Source organism: Pecten maximus, chromosome 9 (assembly GCF_902652985.1).
Source record: "Pecten maximus chromosome 9, xPecMax1.1, whole genome shotgun sequence".
In the NCBI taxonomy this organism is placed as follows: Eukaryota; Metazoa; Mollusca; class Bivalvia; order Pectinida; family Pectinidae; genus Pecten; species Pecten maximus.
In genome coordinates, this window is record NC_047023.1 from 15,692,688 (window position 1) to 15,717,727 (window position 25,040).

The 25,040-nt window shown below is 37.2% G+C and overlaps 2 protein-coding genes across 4 annotated transcripts in view; both read right to left on the minus strand.

The window, feature by feature from the left end:
* The window catches only part of LOC117334548, a 17,223-nt gene extending 946 nt beyond the window's left edge, over positions 1 to 16,277 (minus strand). The window contains exons 1-7 of one of the 2 annotated variants that reach the window (XM_033894231.1): positions 16,086 to 16,277; positions 13,194 to 13,477; positions 10,435 to 10,633; positions 10,007 to 10,042; positions 3,011 to 3,229; positions 1,414 to 1,740; positions 715 to 1,048 (exon numbers count right to left, since the gene is read on the minus strand). In XM_033894231.1, coding sequence (XP_033750122.1) covers positions 744 to 1,048; positions 1,414 to 1,740; positions 3,011 to 3,229; positions 10,007 to 10,042; positions 10,435 to 10,633; positions 13,194 to 13,232 — 1,125 coding nt within the window. In that variant the 5' untranslated portion in view covers positions 13,233 to 13,477; positions 16,086 to 16,277 and the 3' untranslated portion in view covers positions 715 to 743. Of the gene's footprint in view, positions 1 to 714; positions 1,049 to 1,413; positions 1,741 to 3,010; positions 3,233 to 10,006; positions 10,043 to 10,434; positions 10,634 to 13,193; positions 13,478 to 16,085 lie in introns of both variants that reach the window. The other variant, XM_033894228.1, reaches the window with a different exon arrangement.
* Positions 16,278 to 19,018: 2,741 nt separating this feature from the next.
* Positions 19,019 to 25,040, minus strand: part of LOC117334541 (ADAMTS-like protein 1) — a 44,630-nt gene continuing 38,608 nt past the window's right edge. For both annotated transcript variants that reach the window (XM_033894220.1, XM_033894221.1), the window contains exons 8-10: positions 23,139 to 23,321; positions 22,044 to 22,191; positions 19,019 to 21,776 (exon numbers count right to left, since the gene is read on the minus strand). In XM_033894220.1, the coding sequence (XP_033750111.1) occupies positions 21,661 to 21,776; positions 22,044 to 22,191; positions 23,139 to 23,321 (447 nt within the window). In that variant the 3' untranslated portion in view covers positions 19,019 to 21,660. The remainder of the gene's footprint in view (positions 21,777 to 22,043; positions 22,192 to 23,138; positions 23,322 to 25,040) is intronic.

Sequence of the window (25,040 nt, forward strand, 5' to 3'; positions counted from 1 at the left end):
TCTCTGTTATGTCATCTACATGTATTTGGTTTTGGTTAGAGTTTGGGTCTCTGCTAAAGCTATCTCAATTAATTAAATGTCAGAAAACGCACATAGGATGGGGAAAGTAGGCTTCTCGAGTGCGATCTCACTGAAATATCATAACTTGGATACAACACACAGTCTTTTTATCCCACTATCACCATCATCATCAGATGACGGACTATTCAAATTGCCCTTCGTCCGTGGTCCGTCCGCTCTGTAAGCGATTAGTGTCGCTATCTATTGAGAAGTGCTGGAAGGATATTGTCCATTGTCCCAAGTTGTGCCAATTTAATTTCGAGTCTGATCCATATGGCGTCTCACGGAAACGACTGGACATGTCGCCTTTTACTAGACTAGGAAGCCACCGGGTAGCGTCAGTCTATTATTTCAGTCCCACGTGACCAGTCATCTCCGAAAACGGGAAAAAAGGATTATAGCAGAGACTTTCGACAAAATAACCGTCATTCTTACCCAAAATCGATAAAACGCGTGTAAAACACGCCGAACAAAAATATTGATGTTCATGGAAATCCTTCAAAAGTACAAGGTGAATAAGACCAGGCGTTCTGGAAGTGAAATTCTTCTGCTTCATCGACTCGCATTGACGTCACATCGTCGTCACATCGTCGTCAACAGTAACGATAAGATATATCCCCATATTAACAGTCCGATTTGAAAGTTTATACGTACCTGGAATGACGTGGAATTCGACATCTGTTTTAGGGATAGTCGGCCTTATCCATTACACCATCAGCTCCCTCAATGACACACCGGAAGTGTGACCCGTTATCGGAGGCTTTAGGGAGGAATTCCAGCGTGCTATTTATAGAAGTAGAACAATTCGAGAAAGTTTGTGACGTCACAGGAGTAGTACTAAGGTCATAGAATGTTTGCATTCCAGGAGGGCGGATTTTCCACCTGATAGCGCCTCTCTGACCGTGAATGTCGGCAGAACACTGTAGCGTTATATTCTTTTCAGCAACAACAGACTTGGGTACGATGATCGTGGGCTCCACTTGTTTTACTGAAATACGGGGAAACTGAAGTTATTGAACAGTAAAAAGTCGCCGAATGGAGTATATCTTACGTCAGATCTCGATCCATGTCAAGGATATCAAACATACATTTAGTGTTGTATATTGCATGCGAAAGTATTTATCCAAATACTTTATTGATAGCTTCGGTGTAACTTAAGAGATATAAACAATGTTTTCGCTTTATTTGACCTGATAATGATTTCGTTACCTTTGACAAGATATTAATCACTTCGTGAACTTTGATCTATTACCTTTGACATGCTATATTTTCAGTACCTTACACAGATTACGGGTATCCCTATTTGACCTGACAATAATTGCGTTACCTTTGACCTGATAATGTTATAGTTACCTTTGACCTCTGTGACCGCTGTGAAGGTCCCAGGAAGTGCCCGGACGATACACGAGTAATTGGTCACCTTGGAGCAGTACGGAATGTCAGACTCTAGCACAAAGGCGATAGCATCGTCCTTGTATGATATCTGGGAACTGAAGTCTGGGTCAAGGACGGACACTGATGGGAATAGGAACCCAGCCTTCACGGTACCAACAGTCTCAGTAACATCATTGTCATTACGGAAGATTTGAAGGTCACTCCATCCAGCCATATTGATAGCCTCACAGGTCAAGGTCATTTTTTCCCTCTCGGCGGTAAGGTCAGATGCCATTAAGGTCAATCCTGAAATGGGGGGTTTCAAAAAGGATGTTCACTTATTGACTGAATTACTGGTATTCATCTCTAATCGTATGGTCAAGTCAGGGATCGTTTGAGAGTGCTAAAATGAGGTCTCCTGCATATTCGGATACCCACGGAAAACGTGTCATAAATTTAAGATCAACAGGTTTGAACCATTTCAGCATAATTTTATTGATACCATTTTTTGACAAATATGAAGAACTATCAATTAAGACAGGCCTTAGTGATGGGAAAGTCGGTCATCAGGAATATCGGCGTTTTTGAACACCGCTTAGTCGTCCAATGTCGATACTCTAGATCTGTTTAGCGCACTGACGCATAAATTATATGCTACATACACATGGACTGTTCCTAACATGATTATACTAGATTATACTCGTTTAAAACACTAAAGACCTATAGGTCTTCTTGCCCACTATACATGTACGTCTATTACAGAGCTTGCACGCCTTTATGGGCGCAGCCATATATTGCTACACGTACTTTTAACATTTCCCTCGTAGTGCACCCTGGGTATCCGACGATATGTCTTAAGTGGTAGTGAAGTACACAAATTAATTGGCTTTTCCTAGGGCAATGCTAACGCTGGGCACATCATCTTTCGTGTTCAATCGACTTTTATTCCGCCAGTGTCTCGCAAGGCAATCGGGGTACATATATGGTCTAAGTTAAAAATATCCGACTGGCCCTAAGAAACTACTAAAACCCTGACAGAAACTACTTCAGCGCCTGACAGAAACTACTTCAGCGCCTGACAGAAACTACTTCAGCGCCTGACAGAAACTACTTCAGCGCCTGACAGAAACTACTTAAGCGCTTGACAGAAACTACTTCAGCGCCAGAGAGAAACTACTTCAGCGCCAGACAGAAACTACTTTAGCGTCTGATAGAAACTACTACAGCGCCTGACAAAAACTACTTCAGCGCATAACAGAAATTACTTGAGATGAGATACAATGAAGCCCTAGGTCTATATGATCATTTGGTATCACGGAAGAATTTCATTACTTGCAATGGTACCTGAAGTTACCTTATTGTTATACAGATTTAATTGGTGAGTTGGTTGTCGGTATAGTGTGACCAGATGGAGGAGGTGTTACGTCTATCTATTTGAGCACAAACGACGCGTATACTTACAATGTAAGTGCTTTGTTGGGATGTTGTAATGATTAATTTACATAATTACACAATTTTGAAATATTAGTTGTTTCAATGTATGTGATAACGTTTATGTAATTGCTAACAAACATACTCGGACCAGTTGGTGTCGTGATACTAGGCGTTACCGTGCCAACACCGGAAGTGGCGGTGCCCGGGTTCTCAGAAGGCGTGCTGTAGGTTGAATATATGGCAGCAGTCTGTGTAGTCGAGCTTGGCTGCATGGCGAGGTCAGCTGTTACATCTCCACCTGACGTCATCGTTGACGTACTCAATTTTGTTCCGGTGCCTGATTGGTCAGTTGACCTTATATCTGCTGGTTAAGAATAAGTGATATTTTATATCCTTTTCCATAGAATCATTAAAACAAGAGACTACTATACCGATAAACGAACAAAAAACAAAACAAAAAACACAATGAGAATAGAACCAGGCACTTCGGAAGGGTAAGCGTGCTATGTTTCGTCGACGACAGCCTTCATACAAATCGAGGTCAAGGAAAATTATAAGGGTACACAAGGGGAAACAAAAGGCAGTTAAATAATGTTTAGTAACTGTATCCGGTATACGAACATACATGGAGATGTTACAATTTCTCGTAAAGAAATGACAAGTGTCAACAAACAAGCTAAAGCTTTCAACGACACAAGACTGTGATTCTGTCATTCTATACATTCTTAAAATGTAAGATGTGTAAGATGATGCAGCCTTAATTCGATTCCTTGCTGTATCGGTTAACGGAACTAACTCATTGTTTTCTTTATCTTTTGCCACAGTTGACAATTGACTCATCGTTACCCCATTATACCCTATTTAAGGTTGACGACCTATGTTAATATTGCCGATTTCACAGTTGATTAATGTAATACAAAGCTAATTTTTTACAATGATAAGCATAGCTATACAATTTGTAGATATGGATAACATACTACAACATATAATGGATCAAGTTGATTGACCAGGCATCAGCAGATTATTAGTTGTAGGTACAATGTACAGTATAGCGTAATTATGTCTAAAAAGTTTGAGCAGTTGTGACATCTGATTTCAGAAGTATGCTATTATTATAGATGACTCATATCCTTCGTTAGAACATTTTTAATTGTCTGAGCTGTACCTATAAATACTATTTTGTAGCTATAGTGTAACTTTGGCTTTGACCTTGAAACGCTGAACTCAAATTCTTTTAATGCATTTCTCATGCTTGACCTTTATATAAAGTTGGGTTAGATATAGAAATAAAATATCCCTAGTCCTGCTTACCTCCACGGACCAGTAAACTACGTGATTAGTAAGGTAAGTTAATATGCCTCCACGGACCAGTAAACTACGTGATAAGTAAGGTAAGTTAATATGTATACGTGTTAAACAATCCCCCTTGTATTTCACATGTATATCGTTTGAATGGGGAAATAAGATAACGAGGAGTTTCCTGGGTCACTAATCTAACCTACATACATATGTAATATGCATATGCACGTCACAAAATATGTAGATCATACACTGACATCTGTCATTATCTGTCAAAAAAACAAACAAAAACCATTCAGTGTAAGTAAGTCAGCGAGCGTCAGTAAATCGGTCTTTACAACTATATATAGGTGTGGGTTTTTTTCGACGGAATTACAAGATAAAAATCGTATATAATTTAATGTACAAAATGAATAGTGTACAGAATATTAAATATTGTTTTGTAATAGTTAAAGATGCTACAGCGACGAAGTGTAATTACGACCGATTTAAAACAAGAATAGGCTATTGTGTTTTATACATTACCCAAAGTAAAAACATTATGATATAACCACGGACCCTCTAAAAGTTTCTAATTATATCTAATTAATTTAAAGTGTACGACACGGTCAGGAAATAATGAACCGATTGTGATGAAAGTTGACACGAGTGATCCTTACGCTACCATCAACGTTGTTGTAAAAGCACTATGCCTTTCCATGCTTCATCTTCGCTAGCCCAGGTTATAACACTCCCCTTTATGCGCGATGCACGCGTGTGGTGAGAACGTATATGTATTTTGGGAGTCTGCCGTATGTTCATGTTTGTCTCCTTGTGATAACGCAAAGTGGGATCATAACTTAAGGTGTTAAAAACGATCATTATTAGCACACTATTGCCATGATTTTCATTTGTTGGTGTAAATTAGATTATATATACAATTATATGTATTACTGTAGCATCTCGAATCAATGCTCTTGCAGCATACTCCTAGATGGAAGTAAAGATTCAGACCAAATTTCACATTAGTATATCGGTAATGATTACATCACCTCTGCCGTATATAACCTATCACATTAGTATATAGGTATAACCTCCTACATTATTATATCGGTAAATGATTACATCACCTTTACCGTATATAACCTCCTACATTATTATATCGGTAAATGATTACATCACCTTGGCGTATATAACCTATCACATTATTATATCGGTAAATGATTACATCACCTTGGCGTATATAACCTCCTACATTATTATATCGGTAAATGATTACATCACCTTGGCGTATATAACCTATCACATTAGTATATCGGTAAATGATTACATCACCTTTACCGTATATAACCTCCTACATTATTATATCGGTACATGATTACATCACCTTTACCGTATATAACCTCCTACATTATTATATCGGTAAATGATTACATCACCTTGGCGTATATAACCTATCACATTAGTATATCGGTAAATGATTACATCACCTTGGCGTATATAACCTATCACATTAGTATATCGGTAAATGATTACATCACCTTGGCGTATATAACCTATCACATTATTATATCGGTAATGATTACATCACCTTGGCGTATATAACCTCCCACATTAGTGTATCGGTAATGATTACATCACCTTGGCGTATATAACCTATCACATTAGTATATCGGTAAATGATTACATCACCTTGGCGTATATAACCTCCCACATTAGTATATCGGTAAATGATTACATCACCTCTGCCGTATATAACCTATCACATTAGTATATAGGTATAACATCCTACATTACCATATCAGTCAATTATTACACCAACTTAACCTTATATAACCTCCTACATTATTATATCGGTAATGATTACATCACCTTTACCGTATATAACCTCCTACATTATCATATCGGTAAATGATTACATCACCTTGGCGTATATAACCTATCACATTAGTATATCGGTAAATGATTACATCACCTTTACCGTATATAACCTCCCACATTAGTATATCGGTAAATGATTACATCACCTCTGCCGTATATAACCCATCACATTAGTATATAGGTATAACATCCTACATTACCATATCAGTCAATTATTACACCAACTTAACCTTATATAACCTCCTACATTATTATATCGGTAATGATTACATCACCTTTACCGTATATAACCTCCTACATTATCATATCGGTAAATGATTACATCACCTTTACCGTATATAACCTCCCACATTAGTATAACGTTAAACGATTACATCACCTTTACCGTATATAACCTATCACATTAGTATATCGGTAATGATTACATCACCTTTACCGTATATAACCTCCTACATTATTATATCGGTAATGATTACATCACCTTTACCGTATATAACCTCCTACATTATCATATCGGTAAATGATTACATCACCTTTACCGTATATAACCTCCCACATTAGTATAACGTTAAACGATTACATCATCTTTACCGTATATAACCTATCACATTATTATATCGGTAATGATTACATCACCTTTACCGTATATAACCTATCACATTATTATATCGGTAATGATTACATCACCTTTACCGTATATAACCTCCCACATTAGTATAACGTTAAACGATTACATCACCTTTACCGTATATAACCTATCACATTATTATATCGGTAAATGATTACATCACCTTTACCGTATATAACCTATCACATTAGTATATCGGTAAACGATTACATCACCTTTACCGTATATAACCTATCACATTAGTAAAACGTTAAACGATTACATCACCTTTACCGTATATAACCACCTACATTATTATATCGGTAAATGATTACATCACCTTGGCGTATATAACCTATCACATTAGTATATCGGTAAACGATTACATCACCTTTACCGTATATAACCTATCACATTAGTAAAACGTTAAATGATTACATCACCTTTACCGTATATAACCACCTACATTATTATATCGTTAAACGATTACATCACCTTTACCGTATATAACCTCCTACATTATTATATCGTTAAATGATTACATCACCTTTACCGTATATAACCTATCACATCCACAGGTGCTTGCATAGAAAGTATCACTTTTGATTTTTTTTTTTTTTTGATATGACAGCGGTATGTGTAATGTGTAAGAGGGAAGGTTGGCAACTACGCCACGAGCGAAACGGCACCCCATCTCACTTCAATCGACTAAAAAACACATTTATTCAAACTGACACGGCGCACACTATATGCGACCGTCATCAGAAAACATTCATCTTTAACCTACCGTGCCACTCAATACGAATTGTTACATCCAAAACACAATAATCCGTGAAAACATCGCCGAATTCCTCGCTCAGAACGCCATTTCTCAAACGGCTCCCTGAGCCTGTCCAGATTCTTCATTTACATACGGGGTTCAAAGGTCATGCGATTATATGATCGTCAGTCGTCAGGTGTAATTTTGGGGGTCATCTCCGCATGCATTTTGTCCGGAAAATGTTTCGGCTCGCTGAAGAGTTTCGTCTAATTTACGACTAATTGAAGAGTTTCGTCGATGAACGATGATTTATAATCAACGTTAGATTACCATGCACCGTATATGACAGTATACAGCAGGCGCGGAACCAGGAATTGGAAAGGGGGGGGGGGGGGGGGGGGGGGGGGGGGGGGGGGGAGTCCAGTAATTTAGTGGTAATGTGGTAATGCGTGCACCATAGGCGGGAGCCGAATTTTTTTTGGCGAGGGGTCTGGGGGCCAAAATTTCGGAACAAAATTTCGGAAAAATGAAATGATTAAATGATTATAGCAAATTTTGCAATCTTTCGAGAATAAGATTTTCGATAAGTGGAAAGGGGGGAGGGGGCATAAATTGATTCACACAGAACGTCACTATCGTATCGTTTTCTAAATAATGAAATAATTGTCACAAAGGTAGAACAAAATGCTTATTTATTGATTAACTTTTGTCAGTTTACTGAAATCTGGACGAACAAAAAGAAAAGTGAATCACGAATAAGACGGTCATCAGGTTACTGGAACGTATACATGTGTACCAACATTACTTACTTCAGACCAGTTCATTTATTTCTGCACATTTTACAAATATCGTGTCGTCGTCAAATACGAAAATCATACCAAACGATTTGTACGTTGTGATCTATGATGCATCATCAATTTATTTACATTTCCCACAATGTTAGATTTAATGTTTGCTAGAAGTTCTTCGAGTTCAATCAAAATTTTATGAGTACATCTATCACTGTATGATTATCGAAATATTGAGTTCCTTCGGTCATTTTGTTTTAAACCCCTTTTTATTCAAATTTTCGAAACAGTATTACTTTCTTACTTGATTTCGGTTTTAATACACTCGATATCAGTTTGCCCCTTAATGTCTACAATCAGGGGCGGACACAGGATTTTAAAATAGGGGGCGTGCGAAATTAAAGGGGGGGGGGGGGGGGGGGGGGGGGGGGGGGCTTTCCGCGGGTGCTCCCCCTGAAAAAAAATAGGTAAATGCAAAATCCTGCATTCTAGTGTATTTCACGATAGATTCATACCTGGTGTGTTTTATAAAAACAAGTATATGAGAGATGTTTTTTAATGATTTTATATTTTTATTTCGCTGATTGATACGGGAATTCGTTTTTTAAGATACCCTTACTTTGACAACTTTAGGGGGGAGGGGGCTTTAAATCCGCCAGTGACAATGTCAAAGAGTTTAACGCATTGTAAAATGTATTCTTTGTAATACTCATTATCCATTTATTCCACTTTACATCGCTCGCATATATAAAATTTAACTTATTGATGAATTACCTGATTAATTGAGTGTGTAAGCAGCAAACGCTACTCTAATAATAATCAAGCTGGCTGAAGTACTTACAGAATTATGAAACTGAATTAAAATGAGAAAGAAAAGGGAATACTTGAGGGGGAAGTAGTGGTTATTTTGTGTCAACGCCAGACTTTTATAGTATTTTAGGGCTAACGCCAGAATACCCAGAACAACCTCTTATTCTTATCGGTATTGTGTGTGGTATATACATTTTTAACTAGTCATGTAGGGGTCCATTTTTTAAAAATTGAAGATTGGCATAGCCCTAAATAGATGGCAAGTACAATAATAAATCAAAATATCAAACAACTATCAGCTATTACCCCATCAAAATTTTAACTTCGAAAAATTGCAACTGATATTGCTTGTTCATGGTATACGTATAATGTCCCGGCCCTGTCTTGAACAAGTTATTGAGCACCGTTATATGCAATCTTTTTGATTGAAAACGAAGTTCAACAACTACCGAAATGATGCAGTTGAAGAAAAGGAAAGGACGATCTCATCACTGCATGGCATTAAAACATGCTATCTTATTAGTCCGTGATATCGCAAACGACGTCCTGTGCATGCACCTGTAAAATAAAATATGCCGAGATGACCCCAAAAAGTTCACCTGGTGACGGTCGCTTATATAATCGCATGACCTTTGAACCCCGTATGTAAATGAAGAATCTGGACAGGCTCAGGGAGCCGTTTGAGAAATGGCGTTCTGAGCGAGGAATTCGGCGATGTTTTCACGGATTATTGTGTTTTGGATGTAACAATTCGTATTGAGTGGCACGGTAGGTTAAAGATGAATGTTTTCTGATGACGGTCGCATATAGTGTGCGCCGTGTCAGTTTGAATAAATGTGTTTTTTTAGTCGATTGAAGTGAGATGGGGTGCCGTTTCGCTCGTGGCGTAGTTGCCAACCTTCCCTCTTACACATTACACATACCGCTGTCATATCAAAAAAAAAAAAAAAATCAAAAGTGATACTTTCTATGCAAGCACCTGTGATCACATCAGTATATCGGTAAATGACCTACCTGTTCCGTCTGCTATCTGTGTACCAGTGAATGTTTCTACAAAATACAACATGAAACATAAACCAGTACATAGTAGGAAATATCACAGGGACTTGGTACAAACCCCAAACCACGGTCCGTATACATGTAATATAATACTTATTATGGACCGTGTCCATCTCGTATAGGGTATACTGATATAATCTCATTCTGGGCCGTTTTCGCGCATCGCGGTAAAAACGGTTGGACCAGAGTTAACGTTGTTCGTTTCTGAAATAATGACGGACCAAGTGGTTTTATGCTGCTTTTGGACGAGTCTGTAAGATTTGAAGTTACATCACATGTACATATAATTTGTTTTTATTTCTATCCAAAGAGATTTCCAAGTATGATTTTGAAATAAACAACAGACTAATATACATGTACAAGATATATACATGTATATCTACCTGGAGTAGCCGTGGTACTCGTGAAATGAACGGCCAAAGCGATGACCAACACCACTAACAAAGTAATCAGAACGCTGATCCCGATGATGATGTACCATCGGAACTTATTCTGTGGCTTCCGGAAACCTCGTTTCAATCCGTTGACCGGAAGTTGTGTTTGTGACGTCATATTTGGTGTGCTACTTTTGCCCCATATGTCCTATAGAAGAAAAAAATTGTGTTTATATCAAAACAAGATTTTCTCTACACAGGCTCTCTCTTGTATTATATCAATTACCAAATCAAGCGCACTAGCTCTGCAAGTTACACATTAACACAACGCCACCATATACATACTGTAAGTAAGATTTGTACGAGAATGTTCTGTAAACAGGACCTTGGCACAAGCATAGCCTCATGTATCTGACAATTAACATCCTAGTTAAAATTATCCTCGATATGTCCTTAATTACCTATTTCACCGAACCAATCGGACAGCTCCTTGCAAACAAATTTCAAAATAAAGGCGCTTCCGTCTCACAGAACAGACGATCTCTTCTTCAGAAATATACGAGGATACATAATGTCTTTAACCTACAAAACATAGTTGGCATGTGTTTGGGACGTTGAGAAAGTTAGCTGAGAATGAAGTGTTACTTCCAACCCTAAAATGCGACAAAATTGTGTGAAAAAATCAAATCAAATCGAATTTTCTAGTTTTTGCGAGGGTGTTCGAACGGTTTCCCGAGGATCTCGAACGGAAGCTGAAAACCTCTCTGTGTATAGTTCATATCTAGAATAAATCTGACTTTACGTGTTAATTGCCAGATACAAGTGTCTATAATGTACAAACTTCCAATCCAGAGACTATGCTACTGATGTTGCACTAAGTCCCTGTGATTGTACATGTAAAATCGACATTGGTGATGGGAAAGGACATGTACCGGGCGTACAATGACCAAAAGTTTCCTAACACTTCACAGGAATATGGTTAAAAATATGCGAAGTCTGGACCACCGACAAACGATTCGGCTGTCAATTCCATAAACATCAGTAGTTAAAATGTTAGACGGCGTTCCAAAACAAAGAATGTATTGAATAAACATCGCATGCTTGACCAAACACGAGTTTCCTCGGGCATACTGACACATAGATCACTACTATTTATCATCGGCTATAAGCTTCCAGTGAACATTGTGTAACTGGAAGATAAACCCGATACTGTTGGTGATGATAAACATGATTTATTTAATGTCCAACAATCTAATTAAAGTACTTTATCACAGCGCATTCCAGTTACACGTGTACCTGGAGATCTTAGCACTGGACATGGCAATGTATCTTACGTAAATTATAATTAAAAACATCCGAGGGTTTCTGAACATTACTAACCAAGACAAGAACATTTAGTGTTTTCCTTTTTATGATGTTAAAGGGTTATTTCCCTTCAAAACCACTGACAGCATCAAAATTTATTTCCTGTTATCAGTTTGGACAAGTGAAATTAGTAGGAAAACCCACGTGTTATATAAAATTAGAACGCCGAAACGTAAAATAGCACAATGGTGAATCCAGATACACAGACCTACCTGATCATGTACATTGTTGGGGGAAATACAGAGCTTCCCTTATAATTTCTGCTGGGATCTCAATTTCATTGTTGTGGAAATATTATTTACTGGCGATTTTAAATGTTTACCAATATTTCATTCTGTTCGTCATACCTGTTATGACGCAAACAGGATCACATAAACGTTTGTAAATTGATAAAAAATGTAGGTCTATTACGTATTCCCAAATATGGTAAATTGATCTAGATAGGTTTATAACGAATTCCCAAATATGGTAAATTGAGGTTTACGATTTCCATTAGAATATATGTCGATGAGTGTGTACATTTTTATAACTATGACAACTGTGTTACCTAGGCAGAACCAACGGTACAACTATGACAACTGTGCTACCTACATGTAGGTTACAACCAATGGCATAACCATGACAACTGTGTTACCTAGGTACAACCAACGGTACAACTATGACAACTATGCTAGCTAGGTTACCACCAACGGTACAGCTATTTTATTTATTGATCTGGATTAAAAAGAGAGAGCGAGAGAGAGAAACAATTAATTAATTAAAATTAAGTATTCATGGCCGTCAGGTTGAATTCAAATAACATAAAAATAACCTGAATGATATATATAATTATATATCAGTTGCGAGAAAAAGACTTACCTATGCGTTATCAAACTGTATAAAATTAGGCAATACTGAATTTGCATAAAGTTACATGAATAAATCGCAAGACATCGGTTACGTAACAGGCATTTTGTATTTTACTATCTCAGTATCTATCGGTTACATAAGGCAGACCATGTTTCCATATCATAAAACAAAGGGTTGACTTTCAATTAATTAGATATGACAGTTCAAAATTATACTTGAAAGGAACCCGTGATTTTAATGTTTGATGTAAGAGACTAATGAAGTAAATTAACATACGATTTGTGCAGTTGCCAATTATACACACAGGGACTTTCACAAACTCCCATCACACGGTCCATATATAAGTATTATAACATATATCAAGTATACAATGTATGTATGGACCTTGGATTGGGAATCCATGCCAAGTCCCAGGGGTTATATATACTGTCGTCTGCTGTTGAAAAAGCTGGAAACTCTCTGCGATATATCTTTATAGAGAAAAAGAAATACCGTACTTTTTCTGCTTAAAACTGTAAAAGCACTTTGACAGAAAACAGTCAGGCTATACTCACCATTGGATAGGCATCATTCGGGACATCCGATTTCACCATGATGTCCAGTCTACATAGTTGAGGCCATCTGTGTCCGGAGTTCCTAGGGGAGGCGGTCAGAGGAAACAGTAGACAACGTCACGCCTCACTGATCTCACCCCGTGGACACGTGATCGTTTCCGAGATTATGTTTTTATAGATTATATTTAACTGTAAATCTTGTATATACTGTATGTCCCCTTCCGGCGCGAGACATCTGTTCTCACTCTGGTGTCCGAGTTGGACATTAAGCTGATAAAGGTATTCTGGAAAACCACGAAACAGATACATTACTAAAAGGTAGACTAGTACTATCAACACGAAGCGTGAAGGGTCTGAAACACCAATTTACTAATTACGATCTGTATACCCGTGCACGTGCCTAGTAACACAAAAGAGGTTACAAGCAAGGATAGGAAACATGATATAAATGACAATTATTAACTTCCCTAAAAACGACGAGGGCTACCAACAGCATTATCTTGTAAGCAGTTATGGTAAAAGTGAGATATCTGAGCATGTAGAGGCACGCGTAGTTATGCTGACAATTTATTTATGAGAGATAAAGTTTAGTGTTAAGTGCATCCACCAGTAGACGACTGTTAACTGTAACATGCTGGTCAGGTGTAACTATGGAGTTTTCTTTCATACGTCTCTCTGATTTTATCGATTTTTGACCATAACTATACAACAGCGCGGATGGTGACATCACAGACAGCAGGTAACCAATCACTGCGTATAAATAATGCTAGCGAGCCAATCAAATCAAACCGACTATTTGTATCCATGTGCGAACCCCGCAATGGCTGGTACAGCGACCAATCACAATGCTACCAACCTGTAGCATTAAAAAGACAGGGTACATCAGCAGTGCATGAAAACTCCGCCGTAGCCGGTCCCAAGCCCGCTTTGAGAAAGGAGGAGGGGAGCACCAACTGACAACATCTAACAGTCGACCCGGACTAATGTTCTAACCTAGAGTCGCGAGTAGAGGTTGTAACCTAAATCGAGACTTTAAACCTGCAACATCAACATCAACATCATGCAGTGCATGAACCGCAGGTTATTTATGGAGGGACAGGGGGCTTCACTTTACCATAATGGTAGAGGCAATGCTAGTTCTATTCGACTGACGCGGCCTCCTTCGCTCGCCTCCATCTTTCCATCTGGTTGCTGATATTTGAAGGACCTATTATGACGTTCGGGATGATCCCGTTTTCAGTAGGCTATTAGCTAAATGATATCACGAGGAGCCATTTTTTTGGGTTCATGAACTTGTCTGCGCATGCTCATATTGATAGTCGTTTGCGGTGATTAATTTCGTACTTCGAGTCGAAGTTGCAGTTTCAAAAACTTTAATCTTTAAGAAGTGTGTGTCACCTTTGAACTTTTAGTGTTATATTTCGGTTAAGTTTATAACTTCTACTAGTCGAGAAAAATACAAGATTCCCGTTTACTTTTATTGTTAATGTATAAAATCATTTCAACGACGGATTGTCCTTTAAGATTACTAATGGTGAAGTAAACAGCGATTCACTTCACCATGGTGGTATTTTGACCACGTTTCATTTCAGCATGCTTCAAAATATCACACTCTTATAACGATTTGAACAATATGTCTCCAATGAATTAACAGTTTGGAACTTATTCCTGTCATGAACGGCAGCCCATTCATATAGTAAACGTGTTATAAACGAACAGTCACACAATGCAGAAACAATGCAATTATATATAACGTCACAACTATATATTATTCATTTAATTAATTAATTTTCATTCATTCATTCATTCATTCATTCATTCATTCATTCATTCATTCATTCATTCATTCATTCATTCATTCGTTCGTTCATTCATTCATTCATTTTTATTTATTTATCTATTTATTTATTTATTTATTTATTCAGATGACTTCCTGGGTATGAGGTTATTTATTATCGATACACTAATAACAACGGAAGGTTTTGGGAGACGCTGATGAATATCACGGGAATGTTTTATGGTTGATATCGCGGTCTCCTTAGGATGTATACTAATTTCGTCTGTGATATAAGTCATACATGTTTGGTGTTCGGTGGTACATTTGTTTCTGATAGTTCCATAGTCACAAGTCTGATTTTCAATTTTTAGAGCATTTTACATTATAGATAACGTATCATAATCAACAGACTCTTACTCCCCAGGAACGTCTGGTCTCCTCCTTCTATTTCCCCAGAGTCTCTATTGATATATGTCGTTCATCTTCTTTTATTATGTCGATTTTGATTTTAGATTTACGCCTCATTTTTTTCTGTGCTGGTATATAGAAAGTTACTGATATATATCAAATTTCTGTGTTAATATAAAACATCTATAAATATCTTTCCATGTATAAGTATTCAAAGACATTTGATTCGTAGTAATTCATAAGCAAATCCTGCGATGGGTATTTAATGTACTTTCCTTGTTTGGTACTTGTAATATGACGTTACAGATATGTTTTCATTGACTACAGAGTAGTGTAGATTTTTTATTGTTGTCCCTATAAAAAGTTCCCCGTTTATGACAGTACTGATGTCGAAAAACGGAATTCGCCTAAAGTGTTACACGACCGTACATACAAATCTTCTCTGCTACGTCACTCAACAAAATGTGGTATCAAACATTGATCTCAAAACCTTCCGAAAATCTTACACAACATTCCGAACATAATTTAGAATTGTTAAAATACATTTTGTAAGTTTTAACATACATTAATTTTGAATTTCATAATATTGCAACTCTTGACGCGTAATAATGAAACAAGGCACAAAAAAGAGACTAGAATATAATTGATAAACATTCAAGTAAATAAGCGATATAACCTACATATTTAACACCAATAAATCAACTCACCTTTGAATGTATTTCTTTTCTTGGTAAGAATTCCAACCACTCGTTGAAGTTTTGATTTGTTGATGGCTTTGATATATTTGGAGATGATAACCGCCGCCTTCAATTCACGAGAATTGTCGTTATAACATCAGTGTTTCTGAAGTAAATTGTGTCTGCAGTGTGCCATCGATAATTTAAGATATTCTCATCACACAATAGCGATTAAGTGAGTAAAAACACCGCTAATGACAAGCACGTCAATGAGAGAGATGGATCGTCAATGTCACGCGATGGCCTTCACACATTCCGATACACCTTGTCGACAGCGATAGCCACACGTGTAGTTTGTACTCTTATACTGCTTCAAAGCATACGTATACGATCCCAGCTTTAAATAGTCACATTTGTACTTCACCTGATACATAACATATCCATGTATTATCATACATTCATAGCAACAGCTATGTCTAATTAATTGCCGAACTTTCAGAACGAGAATTTTCCTTCATAGTCTCTGTTAATTTATGCGGTAGCTCTAACAAAGTAAATTGAAAATAAATCATGCTTGTTTTCTACGTCATTGTGCAGCAGCATGTCGACCGTGAACAAATCACAGTGGGGCATTTATTGTATCTGCTCAACGGAATTTAATTATTCAAAGCTTGAGTAAAATTAAAATACCGGCATAATTGACCGGAATGTTATAAACATAATAAAATGAGAATAAATAAAGAATTAAACGGGGGTTATAACACTACCAGTTTCTACAGTAACGAACGATCACCCATGTCTACTTTATTACCACCATCGTCGGCCTCTTGGAGACTTCGCTACGCTTCAATTGTTTGACCCGTGGGGCCACTGGATGGAAAGTCAAAACGCTTCTCATCAATGAAGCATTTTCCCGTCAGTTGTAAACGGTATACCAAGATACAATGTAGCTGCACCCATGTCTCGGCATGCTTGTTATCTGTCATCTTGCCAAACAAACCATAGAACATGTAAAACTACGTTTCTGATTGGCTAGATTTTCCGCAGCCATTTTCTACGGAGCCAATGAGATGACTGGATTTGGTTCATGAATAATTAATAAAAACGAGACATTTCGTGTCAGTGCCTCCACAGGATTGGTCGGAGCTCAATTCTGTGACCGTCACATCGCTATGTCAGATCGTGGTTACCTTATGTAGACGTATCGGGGATTCCCTTTTGTGACCTTCGCGACCCCTACATGTGTTTTAACTGGAGGTTCTTTTATGTGACCTCTGCGCCATTACATGACTGTGTCTGGTATCTGGGGTTCAATTCTGTGACATTTGCCTCCATGCATGATATCGCATGTTGTAACCGGGGTCCCTGCGCCTTCTACATGATCATGTGTTGTTACGGGAGCTCCCTCGTGTGACCCGAGTCGACGTCAATACTTGACCGTTCGCTACATCGTGGGTTGGATTGCATTACCATCGTGACAGCATACATGTAGGCAACGCCTCAACATGTAATTAACACGTACAATTTACATAGACAAATACGTGCAATTGACCTAAATTAACTAGCGTCTCATTAGATGAGCTGGGTGTATACTGAAATAAAGGTTTACCTGTATATTTTATGTTTTATTAATAGTAAATGTATTATTAATTAACAATGTGCATGCTAGATTGTTGCAATATTTTCCCGCGTGTTGACGTCTTCAGATGTTTAGTGTTATGGTATAGCTGTTATCTAGTATGTTGTGGAAACGAATTAGCTTTCCATTGTCACGTGTATAATAAAATCTCAGAAAATCCCATAAATCATTTTACATATATAGTCGAAGTATCGCTACATTTTTAAAAGGAAACGCCTTATGCGTAAGGGCCTAGAAAACTTCGATGAGATAACGGTCCCGTTTGACAAGTTCCTTAAATAGAACAGATACTACAGGATGTAATTCTAATGGATATGATTGACAGGTAAATGTGGTTTTGACAAGTTCTCTATTGTATTTCATCATAGTCAGGCCATCTTCTCGCCGCGTTCATGATTACGACAGACCTTTGACACCGACCTTTGTTAAACCTGACATACACACTCCTTAATTAGCCATAACAACCGCTAATGAATGCATATGAAACTATGTTTCAATAAGAGATAATTTTACTGGGGCGATGTGATTTAGTTTTTATGTCAAACCTGTTCAATTTTATACATATATACTAATGCGTATGTATGAAACTGTATTGCTACAACGCGAGTTAATATCTATCTCGGCATTTCGAGTTATTGAACAAAAATCACGTGGAAGCAAACACTTTCGCACATATGTGTATACATGTATTCAGTTATTTAAAGACAAAAGACAAAAAAAAAGTTACCCTGGAGTAGTCCCCAGTAAAGTAACTTACCAGGTCTTTCCTACTCGTCACACAGCTAGCATGAAATATTTCAATAGTTCGATCATTGTTCCGAATTCATTTGATTAGTTGCTATATTTTCTGCTGATTTAAGATTTAACAAATTACTGGGAATATATGTTAAGTGTTTTTATGCATTTGAATGTGTTTCTTGTTTGCTTTTGTATCATTTTCATTCTCTTATCATGAGAGTTTTCTGTTCTAGGAAATCCTTATCGAAATCTATGATATAGATATACTGGAAGTAAATTTTAGTCAGACCTTTGGCAGCATACAATGCAGAGTTTCGAGATATATATTTTCGCCATCATTATGTCATTGGAAAACATAACTTTTTGTGGCATGAATAAATACTCTGATTTGTGAGCTATATTTTTTCTACCTCGGTTCTTAGTTTGAGGTCATTATTTAGAAGAAACAGGCTTGACAAGATCTTTGTTAAAGAAACCTCACATAAAAAACAAAGACATTTTTTTAACGAGAGAGCAGTAATTCTACGGTTTAGTATTTGTTACAATATCACGTAAAGACCTGGCCTTAGTAAACACAAGATACTGGTGATGTTTGAATTGTTTAATCACATCAAGCACTTATAAACACAATTACACGTTATTTCATATAAAATTACAGACAAAACATAACCACATTGTTATAGACGTATACAAAAATCTTAAACATAAAAATAAAAACAAATGTTTTGTCTGAATGTTCTTACAAGAGTGACATCTCAGACCAGGTAATCTACATTATTATATTACAGATCACGAAGCGTGCTGTATTTGCACCAACGCTTTGCCATATTAAAGTTCTACCACGCGCTAATTCCACTTGCAGGACTGACGTTTGATACTAATGAACACATAACTGTCCTTTATACTGACGTCTCCGCCCTACCACATCACTCCTACAAAGCAGTCATCGGCAGCACCTTATATCTAAGTCTATATGCACTCCATACTCCAACATGCACTTCAGTATCCGAAGTGTGTATCTATACTTAGGCGGCTGAGGTCATTGACGGCTCTATGATGTCCTGATTGTGCACTTGGGGATGACACTTTATCATTCAATGCTCTGGATGGTGTGTGACGGGCTTGCCTTATGTTATTCATGGAGGTAGCCACCAACTACTACAAGAAGGTCCCACCTCGAAATGACTTTGACCCGTTCACAGGACGACTCGCACAACAAACAACTAGTAAAATATGGTCAGTACTTTTGAAATACCGACACGAGGTACATGTATGCAGTAATTTATCGATTTTACGTGAAATACTAACCATTTGAAGCACATCATTGTAACCTAACGCACGAGGTAGATTATCGGCGAGAAAAAGATATTCCTCACCTACGCGGGATGCCTAAAGTTAGTATCCGTGGCAAGCTGCTGAAATTCTGTACCAATGACGCTGCTTACTCACTTATTGAGAGTTTTCTTAGTGAGGAAATCAAATGTAGGGGACATGAACACATTAACTATACATATATATCCGGAACGGAATCGCTCTTTACGCGAGTACACGTCACGGTACACTAACTACTACATAGCTTAATATATATGTTTATCAAAGATAAGTTTGTCTTGACGTTCATCACCATTCACGAATTTCGTAAAATGTCGCCATGTAGAAGTGACTCCGTCTTTGATGTCTTTAGTCACTGAAACCAATTGATGTATCCGTCGGACACACATAGCTTGTTATGTCTGGTCACCATCCATAATTCAGAGGTGACCTCTGACCGCTATAAAGTATTGACATACAAGTTGTGATTTTGATTGTATCATAAAAGGTTTCTTTCAACATATCAGTAGATCAGTAAGTTTCTAGGTATCCTCACAAAAAATAAAGGTAGGAAAGTTTTAGCATTAATAAAGATGACGTTCAATGTAAGTTTACAATGTGTTGACTAGCATCGAATACATACACAAATAACACCGTATTGATTAACGAATACTAAAATAAACAAATAAAACTCTCTATCATTCTCAGAAACAAACAACAATCTAATCAATGTCACACACATTGAAAATTATCTTAACTGAACACGACATGGGCAATGCTGTCAGAAAATACCATAATTAAATTGCAGGAGGTTTCCCGAGCATAGAGGTGGACTTAGGACATTTCTCTAACATGAAAGTCATATGTCTCAATAATCCAGACAATATACCTGACGTATTCGTTATGTTCATCACGTGACATAATTCTATCATTTTAGTAGTCCTGATTGGCTGTTGGAATTTTAAAGAAACCAACGTTTATTTAAATAACAATAAAACCTTATTAGGTTTTGATAATATTGATTGTCAAATCGACCGATAAAGAAAAAAATCGTCCTGACTTGGGATGAATTAGTTACATCAGAGTCTGTTGTTCAGTAAGAAAAATATTATAAAATAAAAGGAACGTCTAAATATTTACCCAAATGGGTTACTGTTATAATTTATTGTATCCCCTCAGACAAAATCATTTTTTTATTACGACTGTATCATACCTAAGAATGGTACTGAGACGGATTCAGATATTTCCTGTCGGTGAATAAAGTGATGCGCAGATCTCGGGTATTGTTCCGATCTGATAATGAAATCATTACGTATTATAATTGGTAGAATGATCAGGTCCATAAGGAAGATTTTTATTTGGTGTTTTAGCCTTCAGACTAAGTTCTTTCATGTAGTGTAAGGGTGTTGTGTAGCCGCTGTAAGATTCTACCCTCCTTCACAAATCTAAATCTAAATAATCAATATGTTGTTGGCATTCTTCAGGGTTCATTTCTCATTCATGATAAGGTATGCTTTGTGGGTAATTTTCACGGTTCTGCCATTCACAAATTGATACCATCTTCAGTGTGCAGACCTAAGACAGATCGAGCCCTCCTTTATTTGGTATCATATCGTAATCAATCTTTCATTTGTACATAACGGAAAGCAATGCATTTTCAGTATCAGTTTATCATTATACCTATCAAAAATAAGTATTTGATAATGTTTTACGACATATCAAACAATCATATACGCCATTTCTAAAAATACACTTTTACGTTACACACTCCAACCATTGTTTTCAGATCCACCACACACACCTCCCATCTCACACTCTTATATCACGGTTTAAAAATTAAGATAAAAATAAAAATGGAATTCTAGTTTTATCGTCATATTAATCAAAATAAATAGATATAAGACATTCTAAATAGCGTTAGGATTGGTTTAGATTGTTACAAGTTCGACAACATTTCTTTCGGAAGGATTGGTATTCACACATCTGTAGTAAGCCGACCACACTGCAGTAACGGGAATCGTCACGGCAATTCCCTGCAAAATGAAAATAATAATGATAAAATGACAAAAAAAAAAAATGAATAAATAAAATAAAAAATGAAAATGATTTTATGGCCTATCTTTGATTTTTGCCGTGCTGCTTTTCCGAGTTAACTCCCTTCAATTACTATCTTCATATTTTTACCAAGTCCTACACGGGCGTACGAGTTACTGAACTTTGGTAACATTAAAATATGCTGTTTGACATCTACGGTGAAAATTGATGGTGAAAAGCTGTGAGACATTCTTTAACTTGCATACCTTTACGACATTTCCTCGGTTTACATTTTTTCCACACAATAGGTTTAGGTTTTGTATGACAGTTGGTTTGGGCTGGTTTACCGCTATCCCTCCATACACAGGAAAGCATGCGCACTTTCTGTCTGTTCTCGCCACAACGAGGATTGCACTGAAATGTTTAAAAAAAATATATGAGGGTCAGAAAGTTGTAGGTAACTAACAAAATGCAACTAACAAACGTAAGCTACAAAACAAATCATCAATCTTAAAGTATCAGTTCTATTTTACCTTCTACCACATGATTGTTTCAAAGAATGGTAGTATGCCTGTTTTCCATGCCGACAATTCTTGCTTGACTATTATATTTTCACCAAGAGGATTTTTATTGTCAACAGATAACATTCCCTTTGTGTCGCAGTAATTACTCCCCTATGCTACCCGGTACTCACCTCGGAGACCTAGTACTCATCTTTATCATGATATTCACGTCTGTGACGTAGTACTCACCTTATTACATGTAACTCCAACAAACGTGGGGTACTCGCCTTTATGACACATGGTACTCACATTTATGACACGTGGTACTTACCTTATGACAAGTGGCGCTCACCTTTATGACACGTGGTACTCACCTTTATGACACGTGGTACTCACCTTTATGGCACGTGGTACTTACCTTTGTAACACGTGGTACTCACCTTTATGGCACATGGTACTCACTTTTATGAGACGTGGTACTCACTTTTATGACCCGTGGTAATCACCTTTGTGACACGTGATACTCACCTTTATGACACATGGTTCTCACCTTTATGACACGTGGTACTTACCTTTATGACACGTGGTATTCACCTTTATGACACGTGGTACTCACATTTATGACACGTGGTACTCACTTTTATGACACGTGATACTCACCTTTATGACACGTGGTACTCACCTTTATGACACGTGGTACTCACCTTTATGACACATGGTACTCATCTTTATGACACGTGATACTCACCTTTATGACACGTGGTATTCACCTTTATGACACGTGGTACTCACCTTTATGACACATGGTACTCATCTTTATTACTCGTTGTACTCACATTTATGACACGTGGTACTCACCTTGGTCCAGCCAGACGTACTCCATATAGGTACACACGCTTGATTGTCGCACTCCTGTTTCACCACTGGCTTCCGTAGATGAGAACACCGGCGGAGTGGAATGGCGGTGTTGTTGTCACTCTGGCAGTGGAGTTCCCGGGATTGAGTTGCTCGACCAGTTCTCTTGCAATGCTTTGCAGAACACTGAAGAAAATATACACATTTTGGAGTCATATAAGGGTCACTCGTTCAAAGTATGTTGGAAGCGCTTAATTTCTGACCAAAACCATGAACTCTTGGACAAAGCAAAGTCAAAGAAGAAAGGTGCACCAACCCGGTAATCTATTCGGTATTGTTGGTATGCCAGTATTTGAATGAAGAATATGACAGACGTTTGTATATTCTTGAGCGGTGCCATCATTAAAGATAATAATAAAAATCCCCCAGTAAACCATACATTTACCATCAAATGTTTTTATAAACAGATACACAATTGGACTGCGTCTTTAAATACGAAAAAATATAGTAATAAATGTAATGGACATAAAACGCCGAACAGCTGTTTCGTCTTTCTAGGATTCGTTCGTGATGCAAGGGGCCGAAAATTGTGGCTTGACATGAGAATAATTTTATATGTAAACAATATATTCACAGATTCAGTACTAGGTTTTTAACTCAGATATAGAAAAGCATTTTTTTTAGTTAACATAGATTTTTAATAATAATATCAAATGAAGGGTGAGGGATTTCTATGGCATGTCCTCAACGTAGGGTATGGGAGGATTATTTTTCTCCAATCATACTCTTATATTTACGCAGTATCCAGATGTTAAAAAGTAGGATTAATAAAATAAAAAAAATATTATGATGCAATACAACGTTGACGTTACGTGTTGAATTGTGGCTATGACGTCATTGCATTATTGCCGTGACGTGGTTGAAATGTTTCCGTTACGTCACTGTATTGTTGCTAGCACGTGCTATCACACCCTAGGGAGTAACCGAGAAATATTGAACGGGTAAAACGAGGGACAAATCTTGAATGGTGTTGGAAATAGGAATCTGTAATCTGCCGACTATGATCAGGGACAAGACATCAAGATGAAAATATGACTGACACTATTATATCGCCAAGGCACTGAAAGACAGTTCAGAGTGCTGTGCCATAAAACATCCCAACCGTTAAAACATCAGGAATGATAAAAAATAAGATATATGTAAAATGCTTCGTAATCATTTTATACTGATAGATACAGAAATATATGCCGAATAGTGATAACGTACATAAAGTGCATCATACCATACACTGTTTCGACCTGAGTGAAAGTCATATGTATGAGATCGGCCAAGGTAAATATCAACTACAGATGTAAATGTAAATGTGTGACGGCAAGGAGATTAGTTGGATAGGACCCCCGCAACTATTTCAAAATACTCAATGAACCAAACTTTCGAAGTTAATGCAAACATTAATATTACAGGTCAATTAAGGTAAATATCTGTTTTACAGACATATGGCCAGCTACAATATGCTTGCCCACACGTATCTCTGAAACGGGTGTTTAAAATCAAGACATTTTTTCCCCTTTAGCTTATATTTGAAAACAAGTACAACTGTTCATTGTACAGAATACACACACGCACACTGACAGATCGACTTCCGGTTACATCCGACCGCTTTAGCTCCAAGTACACATACATATCAGATGTAACAAAGTCTATGATACATTGAAGGTATCCAGGTACTTGTCGGTTTCGTCTAACAGACAAACCGTTTCTATCACAGAAGGCACTTATGCTTACAACAAGATTCCCTAAATGTGTTTTCCTCCATGATAGGTTTGTAATTTGTTTGGTATGGAAAGATGTTTCGAATTGGGATTAATATGCATTGTTTTAAATGAAATACACGATGTATATAAA